The sequence below is a fragment of the Spinacia oleracea genome, chromosome 5 (genome assembly GCF_020520425.1).
Source record: "Spinacia oleracea cultivar Varoflay chromosome 5, BTI_SOV_V1, whole genome shotgun sequence".
Lineage (NCBI taxonomy): Eukaryota > Viridiplantae > Streptophyta > Magnoliopsida > Caryophyllales > Amaranthaceae > Spinacia > Spinacia oleracea.
In genome coordinates, this window is record NC_079491.1 from 15,455,587 (window position 1) to 15,473,985 (window position 18,399).

The 18,399-nt window shown below is 34.5% G+C and overlaps 2 protein-coding genes across 2 annotated transcripts; one reads left to right on the top strand and one right to left on the bottom strand.

Annotated features, from left to right (window-relative positions):
* Nucleotides 1-114: 114 nt before the first annotated feature.
* On the bottom strand, nucleotides 115-18,157 carry LOC110784623 (laccase-7-like). Its single transcript, XM_021989079.2, is given in 7 exon segments — nucleotides 115-405; nucleotides 11,584-12,555; nucleotides 12,808-12,936; nucleotides 16,000-16,165; nucleotides 16,167-16,245; nucleotides 17,226-17,377; nucleotides 17,992-18,157. Coding segments are annotated over 7 exon segments (1,722 nt in total). The 5' UTR covers nucleotides 18,085-18,157; the 3' UTR covers nucleotides 115-274.
* Nucleotides 1,739-11,575, top strand: LOC130461135 (uncharacterized). The gene is made up of 3 exons (XM_056829089.1): nucleotides 1,739-2,770; nucleotides 3,155-3,217; nucleotides 4,510-11,575. The coding sequence occupies exon 3, from the start codon at nucleotides 4,511-4,513 to the stop codon at nucleotides 5,588-5,590; it is 1,080 nt and encodes a 359-aa protein (XP_056685067.1). The 5' UTR covers nucleotides 1,739-2,770; nucleotides 3,155-3,217; nucleotide 4,510; the 3' UTR covers nucleotides 5,591-11,575.
* Nucleotides 18,158-18,399: the final 242 nt, after the last annotated feature.

Genomic DNA, 18,399 nt, shown 5'->3' on the forward strand with positions numbered 1-18,399 from the left:
ATTTATTTATGCCCTCGTATGGAAAAAACAATTCAAAACAATGTAACAAACATATTCGTAGTAGATACAAAATAAATGGTGCGGAGTATGAACAATTAGTGAAGAATGACAAGTAGCATGCATAAATTATACTCTCTCTGTATAGAAATGATTGGTGCACTTTTCTTAGTTGACCGTATTTTAATGATTGGTGCACCTTCTATACATAGGGAGTACAAGTATATATATATACACTGCGAAAATGGTACGCATAATAAACAAGGACATTAATGTTTCAGCACTTGGGCAAGTCCGCAGGTGGCGGCGGTAAGGTTGATTCCGGTGTGCCGCCATCTTCCACAATAAAAGCCATAGCTAGACCCCATGTTAGATGCACATCTAGATGGCAATGCAATATCCATACACCTATTTATTCAACCAATTAAACTTCCATGTTCAAAAATAACTTCCAATTTCTATTTTTTTTTTTTTTTTTTTTGGTGCGAATGAGCCACAAGGGCAATATAAATTACAAATGGGGGCAGGGGGATTCGAACCTGAGACCTATTGTACACAGGCCCTTAGTCTTAACCACTAGGCCAAGACATCATTGGTACTTCCAATTTCTATGGTCAGCTGTAATAATATGTCACGGATAAAATGCAAATAGTTTTAACCAGTAAACACTAGGCAATCAATAAATTAAAAAAAAAAAAAAGGAAATTTTACCAAAAACTACCATATAAAATTGTGTTTGTGTGAGAAACTAAGTTGTTAAAAATGTTGCAATTAATTACTCTCTCCGTTTCTTTTTGTTTGTTACGTTTGGACTTTTGCACGTTTATTAACGTATAATAAATATTCTTTTTCTTTTTTATTAAAAAAAAATCCAAGTAAAACATCAATCCACTAATCACTCCAACAACCAATAAGATTGTTTTATTTAACAAAATGAACCAATAATGGAAAAGCACAAAGATTGCTAACTTAACGTACTTGGGAAATTGTAAAGAAATTTAGGCCATGTTTAGTTCACCTTATTTCAGGACCTTATTACTTATTTCAGATTTAATCAGATCAGACCAGACCAGATCAGATCAGATCATATCAGAAAAAATAAGTTTAGATCAGATCAGATCAGATCAGACCAGACTAGATTATTATGATGATAATTATTACGGAGTATTATTATTTATATCATTGATTATATTTAATATTTTTATTACTATTATTGCTTTAATAAAAAAGAATTTTGTTGTCGGTGCAATTAAAACCTATTACTTAAGGCATAAAAAAACATTAACAAAACATTCAAATTCATCATGTCCAAATTAAAACCATTAAGTCCAGATCAGAAACGATATGATCAGGTCATGTCCATATCAAAACTGATTTCTATAGATCAAAACTACTACGGAGTATATATCTAGACCAGAACTGATAGAATAAGATAATATCCTTATCATAACTGATCTGTACAGATCATGTCCAGATCATGTTCAAATCTGTAAAGATCTTGTCTACATCAGATTCAATTCTTACATAACCAATATGTAATACCCCGAAGTTTTTAAATTTGATTAATCATGCTTAATTATTTTTATTTAGCTTAAAATCGTTTTAAATATTAATTTCAAACTTTATTTTAATTAACGAAGTTTTATTTCGCTTAAATTTTTAATATTATTACACGATTTATTAATTTTCAGATTCTATGACTAAATTTCAAATTTTTCGAGCTTAAGCTACTTTTTAAAAATCTAAATTATTCCGTGATTTATTTCTGATTTTTAATAATTTCGGAACGTTCTTATTCGAAAACTAAATTTATTTTTCGTTAACGATATTTTTATAAATAATTATTTTAAAACTTGGTTTTAGTTAAACTTTTCTATTCCAATTAGTTTCCTAAAAATAGAGAACAATTTTCAGAAATCTTGCCTAACTAAGTGAAATGACCAAAATGCCCCTAAGGAACAAATTGGCATCTTTCCTTCTCTTTCCTTGCTATTCACGTACAAACAACAACAAGAATGAAGGAATTCCTTCATTCCTTTCTACCCACAATTCAGACTACATTCATGCCTTGATTCCCAAGGATTTCACTCAACTCAACACTATAAATAAGCCACAAATTGTCACCATTTTTCCAACCAAAAATCCAAAATCAAAAACCAATTTCACTCTCTTTTCTTTCCTGATTCGAAAACACCACCGTGAAAACCACCGCCTGCCACCACCATAGCCACCACTGCCCAGCACCATCACCCCAACCACCTAGCGTCACTCGACCACCGTTCACCACCAAGCATCACCACCCGTAGCCTCGCCTCCCCCCCTCCTTCATCTCCCCTGCTTCTCGCCCTAACCCCGAACAAACCGCAGTCGCATCACCCACTCACTGTCACCACCACCACCAGCCGAGTCCACCACCACCCTTGACCTCGCCGGAAAATATTGTAGCTTTCCCCAACCACCTACGACGCCACCCCTCAACTCCCCTGTTTTTGCCCTGTTCATGCCCATTTCTTCCTTTCTCTCGCAGTTTTGCCGCCACCAACAACCACCACCATCACCGTCTCACCTTCGATGCTACGTCGAACCACCGAGCCCATCCCAGCCGCCACTTCCGTCCTCCCTCCTCTTCGTGCTTTGCTCCTCCGTGCTCCCTCCCCCTCTGTTCGTACCTCTCATTCCAAAAAAAAAAGGAGAGAATCAGTTCAATTGAAACCTGATTCATTTTCCTCCAACCCAAATTTAAGTTGGGCCAACTTAACCATTTGGGCTTTGGGTAAGACCAACCTAAGTTTTCAGAATTTCTATGGTGTTTATGTTTAATAAATTGATTTTATAATATAATTATTTACTAATAAATCGTTATTATTTTTCAAGTTTAATTATCGATTTTAATAAAGGAAATTACTAGATTTATTTAACAAAAAGGGAATTTAAATAATATTCATGACAAACAATTTATAAAATAAATAAATATACATATATATATTTTTTTATTGAAAATTTGATTAATATTATTTTCATTAAATTTCGAAAGTATATTTTATTAAAACTCTTTATTTATAAAATTTATTAATTATAAAATCTATGATTTTATAAACTATTGATTTTAAACTATTTATCGATTTAGTACTAATTCAATGATTTAATACTTTGAAAGAATTGGACTCGGAGCTCAGGACGAACGACCAAGGAAAAAGGCCTGTCAAATCGTGGAATTGAGGTAACGGTTACTGCTAGTACCCGCATTCCCTTCGAAATGTATTTATGAATGATGTTATGAATGATTGATGTTTTATAATGATGTTTTGTGAATTGCGGGATTACAAGTATGATTTGATTGAATTGTTTTACGATAATGCAGCTTTATGCAAAGTATTAATTTAATGAATTATTATTATTCCTGAAAGAAATGATTTTATGAAATAACGAGATTTAATGGTTTATTGAACCACCCTGAATGATTGAGATTTTCCTGATTAATGTTCGATTAAAAGAAATGTAAACATGATAAATAAAAGTGTAAGAACTGGTCAAGTTCCCCTGATATGGAGCCCAGGCTCCCCCTGATAAGAAGCACTGGCTTCCCCTGATATGGAACCAAGGTTCCCCCTGATAAGAAGCACTGGCTTCCCCTGATATGGAACCAAGGTTCCCCCTGAAATGAAGCACTGGCTTCCCCTGTTATGGAGCATTGACTCCCCCTGTTATGAAGCACTGGCTTCCCCTGTTCGTAGGAGACGTCCTACCATGTTTTCCTGTAAAGTCATGACGACCAGAATAAATACTGTTAAAAGGAAAAAGAGTAATGAAATGACGTTCCTGAAATTAATGTTCCTGAAATGATGTTTTTGAAATGATGCTTCTGAAATATTGATTTATTAAATGTTTTACTATATTCTATTCTCCCTGTTTATTAAATAAAATGAATTGAAATGATGTTACGATGCTAGGGTAACTTGTTACTGAGTCTTCGGCTCACCGTTTTGTTTTCCGTTTTAGGTACTGCTGGGGACCACGGAAACGAGTAGTGGCGAGGATTTCACTATTACCAAGTTCACCTAAGTTAATGTTAAGTTGTAACAAGATTCAGTAAAGATTCGAGATTAAGTTATGTACTTTGATTAAGGATTTGAGAAGGATGATTATGTGAATTTTGGAGTTTAATAGCTTATGATTGATAGTTGCCTCGTAATTCCCAAGAGGGAGTTACGGCGGGTAATGTCCCGACCGAATTAGGTTAATTCCGCTGCTAATTATGATTAAATAATTGAATTAGAGGTCGGGGCGTTACAGTTTGGTATTCAGAGCCAAGGTTCTGGACCATAAGTGCTAAATCTTACGGGTATTGCGCGTTGTAGAATTCAATAGGCTTTAAGCAAAGAATTTTAAAGAATAAGTTTAAAAGAATATGTTAGAATCATGTTAAAATGAAATGAGTGTGAGTGTAGGAACGGGCCGAAAAGGGATTATTTTCCTATTATGTATGTTCTCCTGATTGAGCACGTTATGCAGAATGTCAACTATCGAGGTGACTAACGATATTAACGAGGGAGCTCGCAACGATCACAACGTCCATGTCAACGATGACACTATCTACGAGGATGTCGCCCATGATGATCCCTATGACGATCAACCTATCGAAGATCACAAAGAAAGGATGGAACGATTAGAAACCGTTAGCACGATGTTAGCTGAATTAATCAAAGATTCTCAGAAAAAGAAATCGACGAATGCGAACGAAAATGCGTCAATGTTCAAGAAGTTTTCATCCCTGAACCCACCATCTTATGATGGCAAGCCCGACCCTGTAGAATTCGAGGATTGGATTAACCGCATAGATCAGTTGTTTGAAACCTTGCAATGTCCTAAGGAATGGAGAGTCGATTTCGCCGTGTTTTACTTAATGGGTCAAGCAAGTTTATGGTGGAAAGTTAATAAGGAAAGGAAGAATGAGCCTAGATTTGGTTGGACCGAACTGCAAAAGTTACTGAGAGATAAGTTTTATCCACCATCTTTGAGGAAACAAAAGGAAGACGAGTTTCTACACTTGCAACAAGGAACAATGAGTGTTATGGAATATGCAAACAAGTTCATGGAATTGTCAAGATTTGCACCGGAGCTGGTATCGACAGAACAATCTAGGATGAACCGTTTTGAGCGAGGTCTTCATTTGAAATACCAAGATAGGTTGGCAACTCAAAGGTTTACTTCCTATCAAGATATGGTTGATATCGCAGTTAATGTTGAACGAGTTGTACTACTCCGAGAAGCACAAAATGCTGGTGACAAAAGGAAGAATGATAATCAAAATCATGGAGGAGCTAAAAGGCCAAACCAAGGAAACCATAATTATAGAAGAGACCAAGGTCATAATGATAGAGCAGCTCGTAGTATATGGTGTGCTAAGTGTGGAAAGAGAAACCATACTGAAAGTGAATGTCGTGCAGGAACGAAGACGTGTTATCGATGTGGAGGAAAAGATCATTTTGTCAGAGACTGCCCTAAACCACCTCCCACAGATACTGGAAGAGCAACCTCGACCAATCATGAACGAAACAACAACAATGCTAGGGTTAATCATGATCCACCATGACCACCAATATCTGGAAAAGCTTACATGATGAGAGCTGACAAGGAAGAAGAAGATGACGTCAACGCTGATACCATTTCAATTTAGTTCTTATGTACGTTTGAACCTAAGTTTCCTGTTTTAGATTTGAATCATGTCATAGATATTTTGTCAAGGACATGTTATGAAATGTTTAAGGATCATTAATGTCCTCAAGGAAGTTTATGAAAGAATTAATAAAAGCATGATTTTGTGGATATGAATTATTTTAAGGAACTTCTATGTTTATGAATTATTTAAGGTTGATTTTTAGAGTACCGAAAGAGCATGAGTTTGTATTTAAGGATGAATGATAGAGTACAAGAAGAGTGTGAGTTTGTAAAAGATGAATCATCACTTAATATTCAGGGTTCAAAGCGTTTAAGTTATGGTTAAGGTTGATTTTATGGGTTATTTTCCCCGCACCTTTCATAATGATTGTTTTGTGGTTATAAGCACCTAAGTATATTTCCAGATATGTTAAGGAAGCTAAGCTAGAAATCTTAAAAAAAAAAAAAAAAAAAAAAAGTTATGCAAAAATATTATGTGATCGAAACCAAAATATGATTTATGGTGAAAGCATGAGATTGAGTTTGCATATAAGCTTTAAAGATCTTACCAAAATAAGTTATCGAGAATTAGTCTATCTATCAGATTGATGATATCAATGAATGTTATGAAATTCGAAAAGTATTATGAATGATTGAGGAATACGATGGAGTTGAGAATAGAAATCGACAAAATGACATGTCTGTAAAACCAGGTAGTCTGAACTAAGTTTCTGGAAGCTAGATAAAGGCATGCTTGATGTCTTAGAGTTTCGGCCAAATCCAAGGTTTGTCGACTTAAAATACTAAGGATGAGTAACAAAGTCTTATGTCTAGTGATGTAGTTCCTGTCACGTGATTGGACTCGAACCCCCCACAACAAACGTAGTCAACAAAGTTGTTTGACGCATAAGGAAATATCGAAGATCGAAATCAAAACAAATCGAATAACGAAAGTCAACAACAAGAATTCCTGTAGCAAAGAAGGCAAGAGCAAACGAAACCGCGATACCTCCAAATAGTCGCCTGAGAATGATATAATGTATGAATCATGATGTTTTTGTAAACGTGTTATGAATCAACCATGCTCATGTGTCAGATCAAATGTTATGCTTATGTTGAATATGGAATTTTGAATTTATAAACTATGTCTATATGATATGGATTATGCTTATGCTGACATGATTATATTGGTAATCTAATTGTTATACATGGAAGCCGCCTCCGATGGAAGTTCTCCTGAGCTCAGAGTACGAGATTGATATAATAAATGACTTTTACAAATTATTCGTGTATTGAAATTGGTTGATAAATATTTATTTTCACTACATCTACATATATTTTCAGAATTATAATTTAATTTTTCATTAAAAGTTACTATTTTGGTAGAAAATATTTTCAAACAAGATATCACAAAGTAAAATGGAGCCTAGTCTAAGCTAACAATTTGCCCCTTTTATGTTCTTTGCTCCTCGATCCTATTTTATGAAGTAAAGTGGAGATACGAAAGACGATGGCGGAATGTAATTGACCTTAATGACGATTAAGGATCAATATAATTTTGCCCCTTTTTGTGTTCTTTACTCTTCGATTCTAGGTCTCGAGTTGAAGCGGAGTTCTAAAAGATGATGGCGGAATGAAGGCTAGACATTGTCAGAATTGAAATGGTGAGATCTTGGTTTTAAATAAAACATTATACTTTTATTCGAGCGTTTTCAATTTTCAACAATCATTTTATAAATCTAATTTTCAAGTTTCGAGGACGAAACTTTTTCTAAGGGGGTAAGAGTGTAATACCCCGAAGTTTTTAAATTTGATTAATCATGCTTAATTATTTTTATTTAGCTTAAAATCGTTTTAAATATTAATTTCAAACTTTATTTTAATTAACGAAGTTTTATTTCGCTTAAATTTTTAATATTATTACACGATTTATTAATTTTCAGATTCTATGACTAAATTTCAAATTTTTCGAGCTTAAGCTACTTTTTAAAAATCTAAATTATTCCGTGATTTATTTCTGATTTTTAATAATTTCGGAACGTTCTTATTCGAAAACTAAATTTATTTTTCGTTAACGATATTTTTATAAATAATTATTTTAAAACTTGGTTTTAGTTAAACTTTTCTATTCCAATTAGTTTCCTAAAAATAGAGAACAATTTTCAGAAATCTTGCCTAACTAAGTGAAATGACCAAAATGCCCCTAAGGAACAAATTGGCATCTTTCCTTCTCTTTCCTTGCTATTCACGTACAAACAACAACAAGAATGAAGGAATTCCTTCATTCCTTTCTACCCACAATTCAGACTACATTCATGCCTTGATTCCCAAGGATTTCACTCAACTCAACACTATAAATAAGCCACAAATTGTCACCATTTTTCCAACCAAAAATCCAAAATCAAAAACCAATTTCACTCTCTTTTCTTTCCTGATTCGAAAACACCACCGTGAAAACCACCGCCTGCCACCACCATAGCCACCACTGCCCAGCACCATCACCCCAACCACCTAGCGTCACTCGACCACCGTTCACCACCAAGCATCACCACCCGTAGCCTCGCCTCCCCCCCTCCTTCATCTCCCCTGCTTCTCGCCCTAACCCCGAACAAACCGCAGTCGCATCACCCACTCACTGTCACCACCACCACCAGCCGAGTCCACCACCACCCTTGACCTCGCCGGAAAATATTGTAGCTTTCCCCAACCACCTACGACGCCACCCCTCAACTCCCCTGTTTTTGCCCTGTTCATGCCCATTTCTTCCTTTCTCTCGCAGTTTTGCCGCCACCAACAACCACCACCATCACCGTCTCACCTTCGATGCTACGTCGAACCACCGAGCCCATCCCAGCCGCCACTTCCGTCCTCCCTCCTCTTCGTGCTTTGCTCCTCCGTGCTCCCTCCCCCTCTGTTCGTACCTCTCATTCCAAAAAAAAAAGGAGAGAATCAGTTCAATTGAAACCTGATTCATTTTCCTCCAACCCAAATTTAAGTTGGGCCAACTTAACCATTTGGGCTTTGGGTAAGACCAACCTAAGTTTTCAGAATTTCTATGGTGTTTATGTTTAATAAATTGATTTTATAATATAATTATTTACTAATAAATCGTTATTATTTTTCAAGTTTAATTATCGATTTTAATAAAGGAAATTACTAGATTTATTTAACAAAAAGGGAATTTAAATAATATTCATGACAAACAATTTATAAAATAAATAAATATACATATATATTTTTTATTGAAAATTTGATTAATATTATTTTCATTAAATTTCGAAAGTATATTTTATTAAAACTCTTTATTTATAAAATTTATTAATTATAAAATCTATGATTTTATAAACTATTGATTTTAAACTATTTATCGATTTAGTACTAATTCAATGATTTAATACTTTGAAAGAATTGGACTCGGAGCTCAGGACGAACGACCAAGGAAAAAGGCCTGTCAAATCGTGGAATTGAGGTAACGGTTACTGCTAGTACCCGCATTCCCTTCGAAATGTATTTATGAATGATGTTATGAATGATTGATGTTTTATAATGATGTTTTGTGAATTGCGGGATTACAAGTATGATTTGATTGAATTGTTTTACGATAATGCAGCTTTATGCAAAGTATTAATTTAATGAATTATTATTATTCCTGAAAGAAATGATTTTATGAAATAACGAGATTTAATGGTTTATTGAACCACCCTGAATGATTGAGATTTTCCTGATTAATGTTCGATTAAAAGAAATGTAAACATGATAAATAAAAGTGTAAGAACTGGTCAAGTTCCCCTGATATGGAGCCCAGGCTCCCCCTGATAAGAAGCACTGGCTTCCCCTGATATGGAACCAAGGTTCCCCCTGATAAGAAGCACTGGCTTCCCCTGATATGGAACCAAGGTTCCCCCTGAAATGAAGCACTGGCTTCCCCTGTTATGGAGCATTGACTCCCCCTGTTATGAAGCACTGGCTTCCCCTGTTCGTAGGAGACGTCCTACCATGTTTTCCTGTAAAGTCATGACGACCAGAATAAATACTGTTAAAAGGAAAAAGAGTAATGAAATGACGTTCCTGAAATTAATGTTCCTGAAATGATGTTTTTGAAATGATGCTTCTGAAATATTGATTTATTAAATGTTTTACTATATTCTATTCTCCCTGTTTATTAAATAAAATGAATTGAAATGATGTTACGATGCTAGGGTAACTTGTTACTGAGTCTTCGGCTCACCGTTTTGTTTTCCGTTTTAGGTACTGCTGGGGACCACGGAAACGAGTAGTGGCGAGGATTTCACTATTACCAAGTTCACCTAAGTTAATGTTAAGTTGTAACAAGATTCAGTAAAGATTCGAGATTAAGTTATGTACTTTGATTAAGGATTTGAGAAGGATGATTATGTGAATTTTGGAGTTTAATAGCTTATGATTGATAGTTGCCTCGTAATTCCCAAGAGGGAGTTACGGCGGGTAATGTCCCGACCGAATTAGGTTAATTCCGCTGCTAATTATGATTAAATAATTGAATTAGAGGTCGGGGCGTTACACAATATGTTTAGATCAAAACTGATTTGTACAGATCATGTCCAGATCAGAATCGATATGTCCAGATTATAACTGGTCTAGATATCGACTCTGTACAAATTATGTTCAGATCGGAATTGATCGGCAAAGATCATGTCCATATTAGAATTGATTAATAGTGATCATGACCAGATCATAACTGGTCTGTACAGATCATGACCAGATCAGAAATGATATGTACAGATGATGTCTAGATCAGAAATGATCTGTACAGATCATGTCCAGATCAGACCTGATCTGTACAGATCATGTCTAGATGAGAACTGAACTGTACAACTCATGTCCAGATTAGAACTGGTCTGTACAGATCATGTCTAGATCAGAACTGATCTGTACAGATTATGTCCAGATCAGAACTGAACTGTACAGATCATGTCCAGATCAGAACTGGTATGTACAGATCATGTCCAGATCAAAACTAGTCTATACAGATCATGTCCAGATCAGAACTGGTCTGTACAGATCATGTCCAGATCAGAACTGAACTGTACAGATCATGTCCAGATCAGAACGATCATGTCCAAACAGAACAGATCTGTACAAATCATGTCCAGATCAGAATCGATCTGTACAAATCATGTCCAGATCAGAATCGATCTGTATAGATCATATCCAGATCAGAACTTATATGTATAGATCATAGCCGATCTATCTAGATCATGTCTAGGTCTATCTAGCTAATATAAGGAATAGTTAAATCATGAGCAAAGTCAAATAAATAATATCAATATTATAAATTTGTGTAAACATTTATTTTACACGTAAGTCGTTTAATATTGATAAATGTAGATTTTTGTTTAAACTTAATTATGAAGAATCAGATCAGATCAGATCAGACCAGATCAGATCAGACCAGACCAGATCAGATCAGACCAGACCAGATCAGATCAGACCAGACCAGATCAGATCAGATCAGATCAAACCATATCAGATCAGATCAGATCAGATAAGTTCAGATCAGATCAGATCAAACCAGACCAGATCAGATCAGATCAGATCAAACCAGACCAGATCAGATCAGATCAGATCAGATCAGGAGAAATAAGGTGAATTAAATAGGGCCGGTTAAAATTAAAAGTTGGCACAAAAAATGATAATATAATAAGTTTATAAAAGGAAATATTCTCCCACATAACAAACATTGTGAAACACCCTAAAAGGAATACGTAACAAACAAAAAGAAATGGAGGGAGTACCAATGGATTTAATTGGTTAAAATAATAATTGGACACAAATTTTGATAGAATATTAAATTATTTATGTGATAATATAAAAGGAAATGTAAAGAACATTTTGAGACACCCAAAAAGGAAAACATAAAGAACAGAAAGAGACGGAGAAAGTAGTTACCTGGATTGTTAGCACGGAATCTGATGACAGACCAACCACCAGTAGGCACAGCAACTGTATTCCTGATTTGCGGATTAACAAGATTGAACTTTTGACGATCCACACTAGGATTATAGTTCCCAAACCCTTGAGCAAGTACTTGAAAATTAAAACAATGAATATGCATAGGATGATTCTCTATCCCAACCAAAGCAGTATCCTGAAACACAATCTCAATCGTAGTATTAAACTTAACCCGTTTCACAGTCGTCGATTTCGTGGTCATCAACAAGTTCTGGTTGAAGCTGTTGTTAGGGTTGGTATAATCAAATGTCATTAGAGGCGTATCAGGGAAAGTGGCATTGTCGTAAACACCCTTAACATTAGAGTAATGTGCCTCTAATAAGGACATCCTTGTAGGTAACTGAAATGAAATGTTGTTAATACTAGCAGCAAAACTCTGATTAAATATCCCTAAACAGCTTTCGTTTCTCCCACAAGAAACAAGGCCTAACCCAATTGCCATGAACATATGTTCGTCGACGTCGAGAATTGTCGGTTCCCAAAACCGAGCTGAAGTTAGACCGGTTAGATTGGTGAAGAATCTATGAGCCGTTGGGGTGTCGTTGAAGGCGGGTAATGAAGGCATGATTGGTGGTGTTGAGGATGTATTAATTGTAGTGTTTACAACGACGTAGGTGAAGATTGCTGTGGTGGTTGTGTTGTCGAATGGTAAACCGGGTGCGCTTGAGTATGGTTGCGCAGCCGCGTAGTATGACCCATTAGGTTGGTTGGCTGTCATGAGGACGTCGACTGTTTGGCCTGGTCCGGTCACCACCACGTCTGTTTCGTAAGGGGTGGTGTACGTAGCGTCGATAGCTACCACCGTGAAGTTGTGATTTGCTACCTTGAAGAAATGTTCGTTGTTCAGTGCAGCGTTGATTATGCGTAGTAAGTATGTTTTTCCTTGGACTACTTCAAACTTTGTGGTTTCTGATCATATCCATCAATATAATGAATTGTATTAGTGTTCAATAAAAAAGAATGCAAACCCAAATGCAAGTATGCAACTAGCTAGTATATTACAGTACGTATTTCCTCCGGTCCATAATATTCGTCACTTTTACCATTTAGCTGGTCAAAATTTTAAACTTATGCCGTAATTTAATACTCACTCCGTACAATATCTTTCATCACATTTGTATGTTACGTTCAATTGTGAGGTGTAATAAAAATGGAACTTACTATTTTGTGAGCAAGAGTAAAGATGACCAGGTTGACCATTAATTGTGTAGGCATCTGAAATGTTAGGTGCAGCTCCAGTGGCCGCGCCTTGCTGTTCAACTTCGAGTACATTAGCATTCCACCACTCCCCTACAAAATGTCAAATTCATCATTAGCTTATTAATTGTATTACTCTCTCTATTTTATTTAGCTTATTTAGAGATGTCACGAGTATTTTGCAATTAGTATTAGATGTTCCTTGTCAAAATAAAATAAAATATAGTAATAGATGCATGTTCTAAATACAAATCTCAAATAAAATATACTTTGAAGCTATAATCATTAGAAAGATATAATTAACTAACAAATTGTTTGGACTCTATCAATTTTGTTGACCTACAGGGTTTTGATGATGACAGGCAAACTTAACTAATAAATGTTTAAGTTTCTATGCTAAGAAAATCAGGAGTTCCAGAGCAGGAACAAGAGAAGGCCAAAGCATGTAGACTTGGACAATCAGAGAAACTGATCAAGCAGGCATAAATAAGTTCCTGATGGGAACATGGTTCAAGAAGTTCCAGAGGTGGAACAACCAACATGCGGAGCAGCATGGAACATGAAGACAGGAAATAAGAGTTTATTTTCTAGGATTCATGTAAGTATGTAGTAGCGTGAAAGGTAATGGAACAAGGTGTCAAAAGGAACTCGTGGAACTTAGAGTCAAAAGCATCTAAGAGTCAGTGAATATGTTGCATATTATTATCGTAATCTGTAGGGATTTATTTAGAGTTTTGTTTCTTAATAAATCTCTACTTGGTTAAGAGTTTTAGATAATATGCACTAGTTATTTTAGGATAAGATTTAGTTTTAAATAAAAGATAAGTTTTAAATTAAATCAACTTTAATTAGGATTCTGATTTTAATTTCATCTTTTATTTATTTTTATCTTACCTGCTTTTGGAAAATAAAGAGTCAAAATTTAAAATACGTATAATGAGTTTGTGAGTGTTGGAACTTGTAATGCAAGTTCCTGCACGAACGAAATCTCATGTATTTATTTCACGTTTATGAAAAGGTTTTCAGTAAAATATTTTTGCATAAGAAAATAAATAAAAAGTGAGTTTTGGAAAAATATCTCCTGGATTATGTTTTGATAAAACGTTGCTTTTTCTCCAAGTATTTATTTTCTTTTTATTTCATATTTTTACTCTAACTGTTTTACTGTAAACGTGGTATAAGTTGTGCCCAAGACTTTGACTGCTTTCTCCCCAAGTTTCTCCCCAACTAACTGATCATGGGTAAGTGCCTAGAAGTTAGGAAACTTACTGTTAGTGGAGGAATTAGTGGGATTATGGTTAAGTCTTGTACACGCTATAAATAGAGGCTTATATCTTCATTCCAAAGTGTCTGACTTGTGTCATTCCATAAGAGTTGGCTGTGGAATAATGTTATAGAAGAATATGTTTTTCATTCCACATTTTTGAGTCAGTTCCTACGAGTTCCAAGTTCCTACGAGTGACATGTTCCCCATTGGTTTTTCCCGTGCTACATTCTAGAGGGATACTAATCAATTATCAATCATCAATATTTTGAGAGTTGGTCAAGGGTTGAGTGAACTCTTGTAATGGGGAATTGGTCAAGGGTTTGAGTGAATTCTTGTATCAAGTTTTGGGCTGGAACTTGAGTGAGTTCCTGATGTGTATGGGGCAGGAACGTGAGTGAGTTCCTGATATGTATTTGGGTAGGCTTTGAGTGAAGTCTATGAGAGAGAAACAGAGAGGCTTTGAGTGAAGTCTAAGAGTCAAGAGAGACTTCTAGGGAAGTCAGTGAGAGCGTAGTTGTTTGAGGGAACAACTATTGGGAACTTGAGTTCGTAGAGGAACTCAAGTAATGGCCAAGTTTCTTATAGGATTGTAACTGAGTTGTTGCCCTATAGTGAAAAGAGTTTGAGTTGAAATCCCTAGTGGGTCGAGGTTTTCTTTCCAGTTGGGCCCTGGAAAGTTTCCTCGTAAAATCTCTCTTGTATTGTTTCTCTACTTGCTTATGTTCTTTATAATTCCGCAAAAATTGGCTAGCAGGTTCCATATTACAATTCACCCCCCCCCCCCCCCTCTTGTAGTGTTCCATCCAAATAACAAATTTCTTTATCTCTATAATTTTAATACATTTGACCTAATTACTTATTATGAATACAAAATTAACTATATTCGAGTGTGCTTATATTTTTTTTTTTTTTTTTTGAGGGGGGTGCTTATATTTAATTAGGTACGCCTAAGATGTTTCATGTTCAATTTCTTGTAGGTAGAATGTAAAGTCGCAAACTACGCGAGTATTAAACGTGGCCTTGGTTAACAAATAACTTTTAATACTAATACATAGTATCATCCTTATATAGTTAACACAATCTATCTGACCAAGTTTAGCAAATGACTTTTATCACTAATATGGAATATCATCCTTATACAGTTAATACAATCTATCCTAGTGTTTTTCGTCTAAACTCGTACATATATTACCATCACGTGTGATGATTTTGGCTACGCATGATTAGCAAAGATGTTTTTCAATAGCTCGTTAATTAACATGTTATTATAAATTTATAATGGCGTGTCTCATGAAATTTAATTTGTTATTTAGATTATTTGGAAGTAGCCTTAGTTAGTTTGATTAGACCAATTCAAATAGCTAGGTATTAGTTTGAACTAAAAGAACAATAAAATATGGTGCATATGAACAATGGATTGAGTTGCGTACCCTTTTGAACCTCCAACAGAACAATGAGTCGATCTATTTGTCAACTTTATTATTAACGTCTACATCAAATTTGCTTGTTCAACTTTTCAATCATATATTCTCATATTATCTCGATCTCTATATATAACTATATATATAGTCTTTCCTATCAATAAAAGTCTTTTATAATTAATATTTTATTAAGAACAATTCTAGCCTCCTCGATTATCATAAATCGAGTTAAGTCACAACTTACATCATTATTTATTTTATTATATGCACTCATGTAGACCTTATTACTTATTTTTATTATACATTCAGGTGAACTGAATTACGTACGTGATGAGTGCACGTATATCTTCCAGCATTTTCATGCTCGATCTATCATATATAAGCTATGTACATGATGAGCATGTGGAGCTATTTTTTTTTTTTTTTTTTTTTATGTAACTACGAAATATAAAATACGTATGTACGTACCTATGATGATAGGAAATTCTTGATGAGGTTTAGCAAAGGGGTAAGATAGGTCTTTTCTTGGGAGTATAATGAAACCTCCATAAACGGTGGCTCGAAGCCATTTGCTATGAGCATGCCACCAAAGCGTGCCCTCTTGTTCTGTTGCGTTAAAATTGTAAGTGTAGTTATTGTCCCGGTTTAATTGGACATTGAGTTATATATGATGGTCCGTCTGCCCATGGAGTTAGCTTCTGAAACAACCCATGCCTACACGTACAAGTTCCACACCCCAGTTAGTACAAAGTAACTTTTATTATAGTAATTAATTAATGGTAACGATTTACACACGTAAGTATATATAGCAATGTTCTATTCACTTATTTTTCACGTGTTTGAATTTAATTTATTTTATTATAATTTACTTTACATGTAAATTGAACATGGATACCGTTTATTTTTCTTGAATTTTAACCAAACTTATTTTATCTAAACTTATTTTCCCCCTTAATAGGTGAAAATAACGTTGGTGCATGTACAGATCGAACGGAGTCGAGCAAGTGTTCAAATAAATTAATAAGTGATTATGGAAACAAAACTAAAAAAATTATCAATCTTTATCGACATATAGTAGATTCACAACACTTATTATCTATACTATGTATTAAAATGCGTTTCAAAAGAAGTTTACATGACACATGGCGCTCTGCTTGTGTTTAAATAATAAAGCATTTACCACTATTACATGATGTGTTTCATGTTATAATTGCGAAAATAAAAATAAATAAATGAAAAAATTACTAATGTGGTAACCTGGGCCCGGCCCAAAAACTAGTTGTTTATTATAAGCATGTACTCCATAGTTGATAGTAACACAAGTGTCGCAAATAATTTAATTATTTCTTCTTTAACATCATCTAAAAGCTGGACTAATTCATGATTTTGACAGAGATATAGTTGATTTCTTGCTAATTAATCATTGGATTAATATTTATTCATATCAAGTAGTTGATGTTTCGTTTTTAATGATGTATATATTCGTATATATTTCTGTTCCTGAAATGTACAATAGAATTATACATTATTAATATTTTCCAATATAATGTACTGTAATCGTTGATCAACTGTCCATGATTTAGTTAATTAATCCGCTAACGTACGTAATCTAATAAAAAAAGGGCAAAAAAAAAAAAAAAAACTGGTAATTGACAAAGCAAGTTGAACGATTAAGGAGAGTTTAGTATAATCACCAATGGATTGAAATATTGTAGGGTGATTCATTGAAAACATGGACAATGACAGTATCGCCCTCTCGAACTTTAAGCAAGGGGCCTGGTAAACTTCCATTTACTGCTGTAATTACTCTTTTCTCACACAATATTTCCACAGTTAGATTTTTCACCTGCAAATGTACATACACAATGTTAAATAGTCTCCTTTTTTTTCTTTTTATAGTTGAAAATTACTTTAATTTATAAATCTCTCATTTTATATAGTAATTTCCTGCTGGAGTTTGTATGGGTACCTCGATTGACAACATTTCTCCCAGTTGAGATTTTTTTAATTTCCAAGACTCGAACCCGAGACCTTAGTTAAGGAGCAAAAGACTCTTAACCATTTATGCCAACTTCAATTGATTATTTTCTTTCTAATCTTATAGGAAACGCCCTAAGACAACCATCATTCTATCGTAGAATCTTCATGATAATCTTCATGATAATGAAACCTCGTATCACTTGAATGGTGATAAAAAAAATTACAACAATCATAAGCCATTTGGAGTGAACAGATATTACCATGAACATGCAAGCACTTTACACATGATCATTTTATTTTATTTTGGCAAAAAGCTACGTTGAAATTGTAATTCACATCACTAGCTACATGTTACCTTTACTTTTCACCGTCTACGTTACCAGGAAGTCTATTTTCACCTTCCATGCATGATTATGTAAGATAATCAGAATATACTCTTTAATTAATACGTAGTACTATGTAAAAAGGTAGAGAAATTACATAAAAAGAGTGTTCCACAACGCTTGCTGAAGCCAAAGACGACGATTCCAGTAGCACCATAACCCAAGCCAGAGAGATCAATAGACGAAGCATGTTTATATGACTAATTAGTATATAATTCACTTCTAATTAGTAATTAGTATAGTGATTAGTGGATATTGAGAAGCAAATTAGCAAAATGAAGTTTAGTATATATAGAGAAGCGTGCATTACATATAGAGAAAATGTATACGTAGGGTTAGAGTTGACCATAATTAGTTTAGTAAGGTTGCGTGGTTACAAAGTTTTAATTTATACGTAGTATAATTTTAGCTGGAAATATATAATTATATATGATTCTTAGTGATTCGGTTTCTGTCTTAATCTTCTTAACCTATTTTATTTTTTTCCAAATATTGGTTAGTATAA

Coding starts and splice junctions, on each gene's coding strand:
- LOC130461135 (XM_056829089.1), top strand. CDS start 4,511: ATGTCAACTATCGAGGTGACTAACGATATTAACGAGGGAGCTCGCAAC.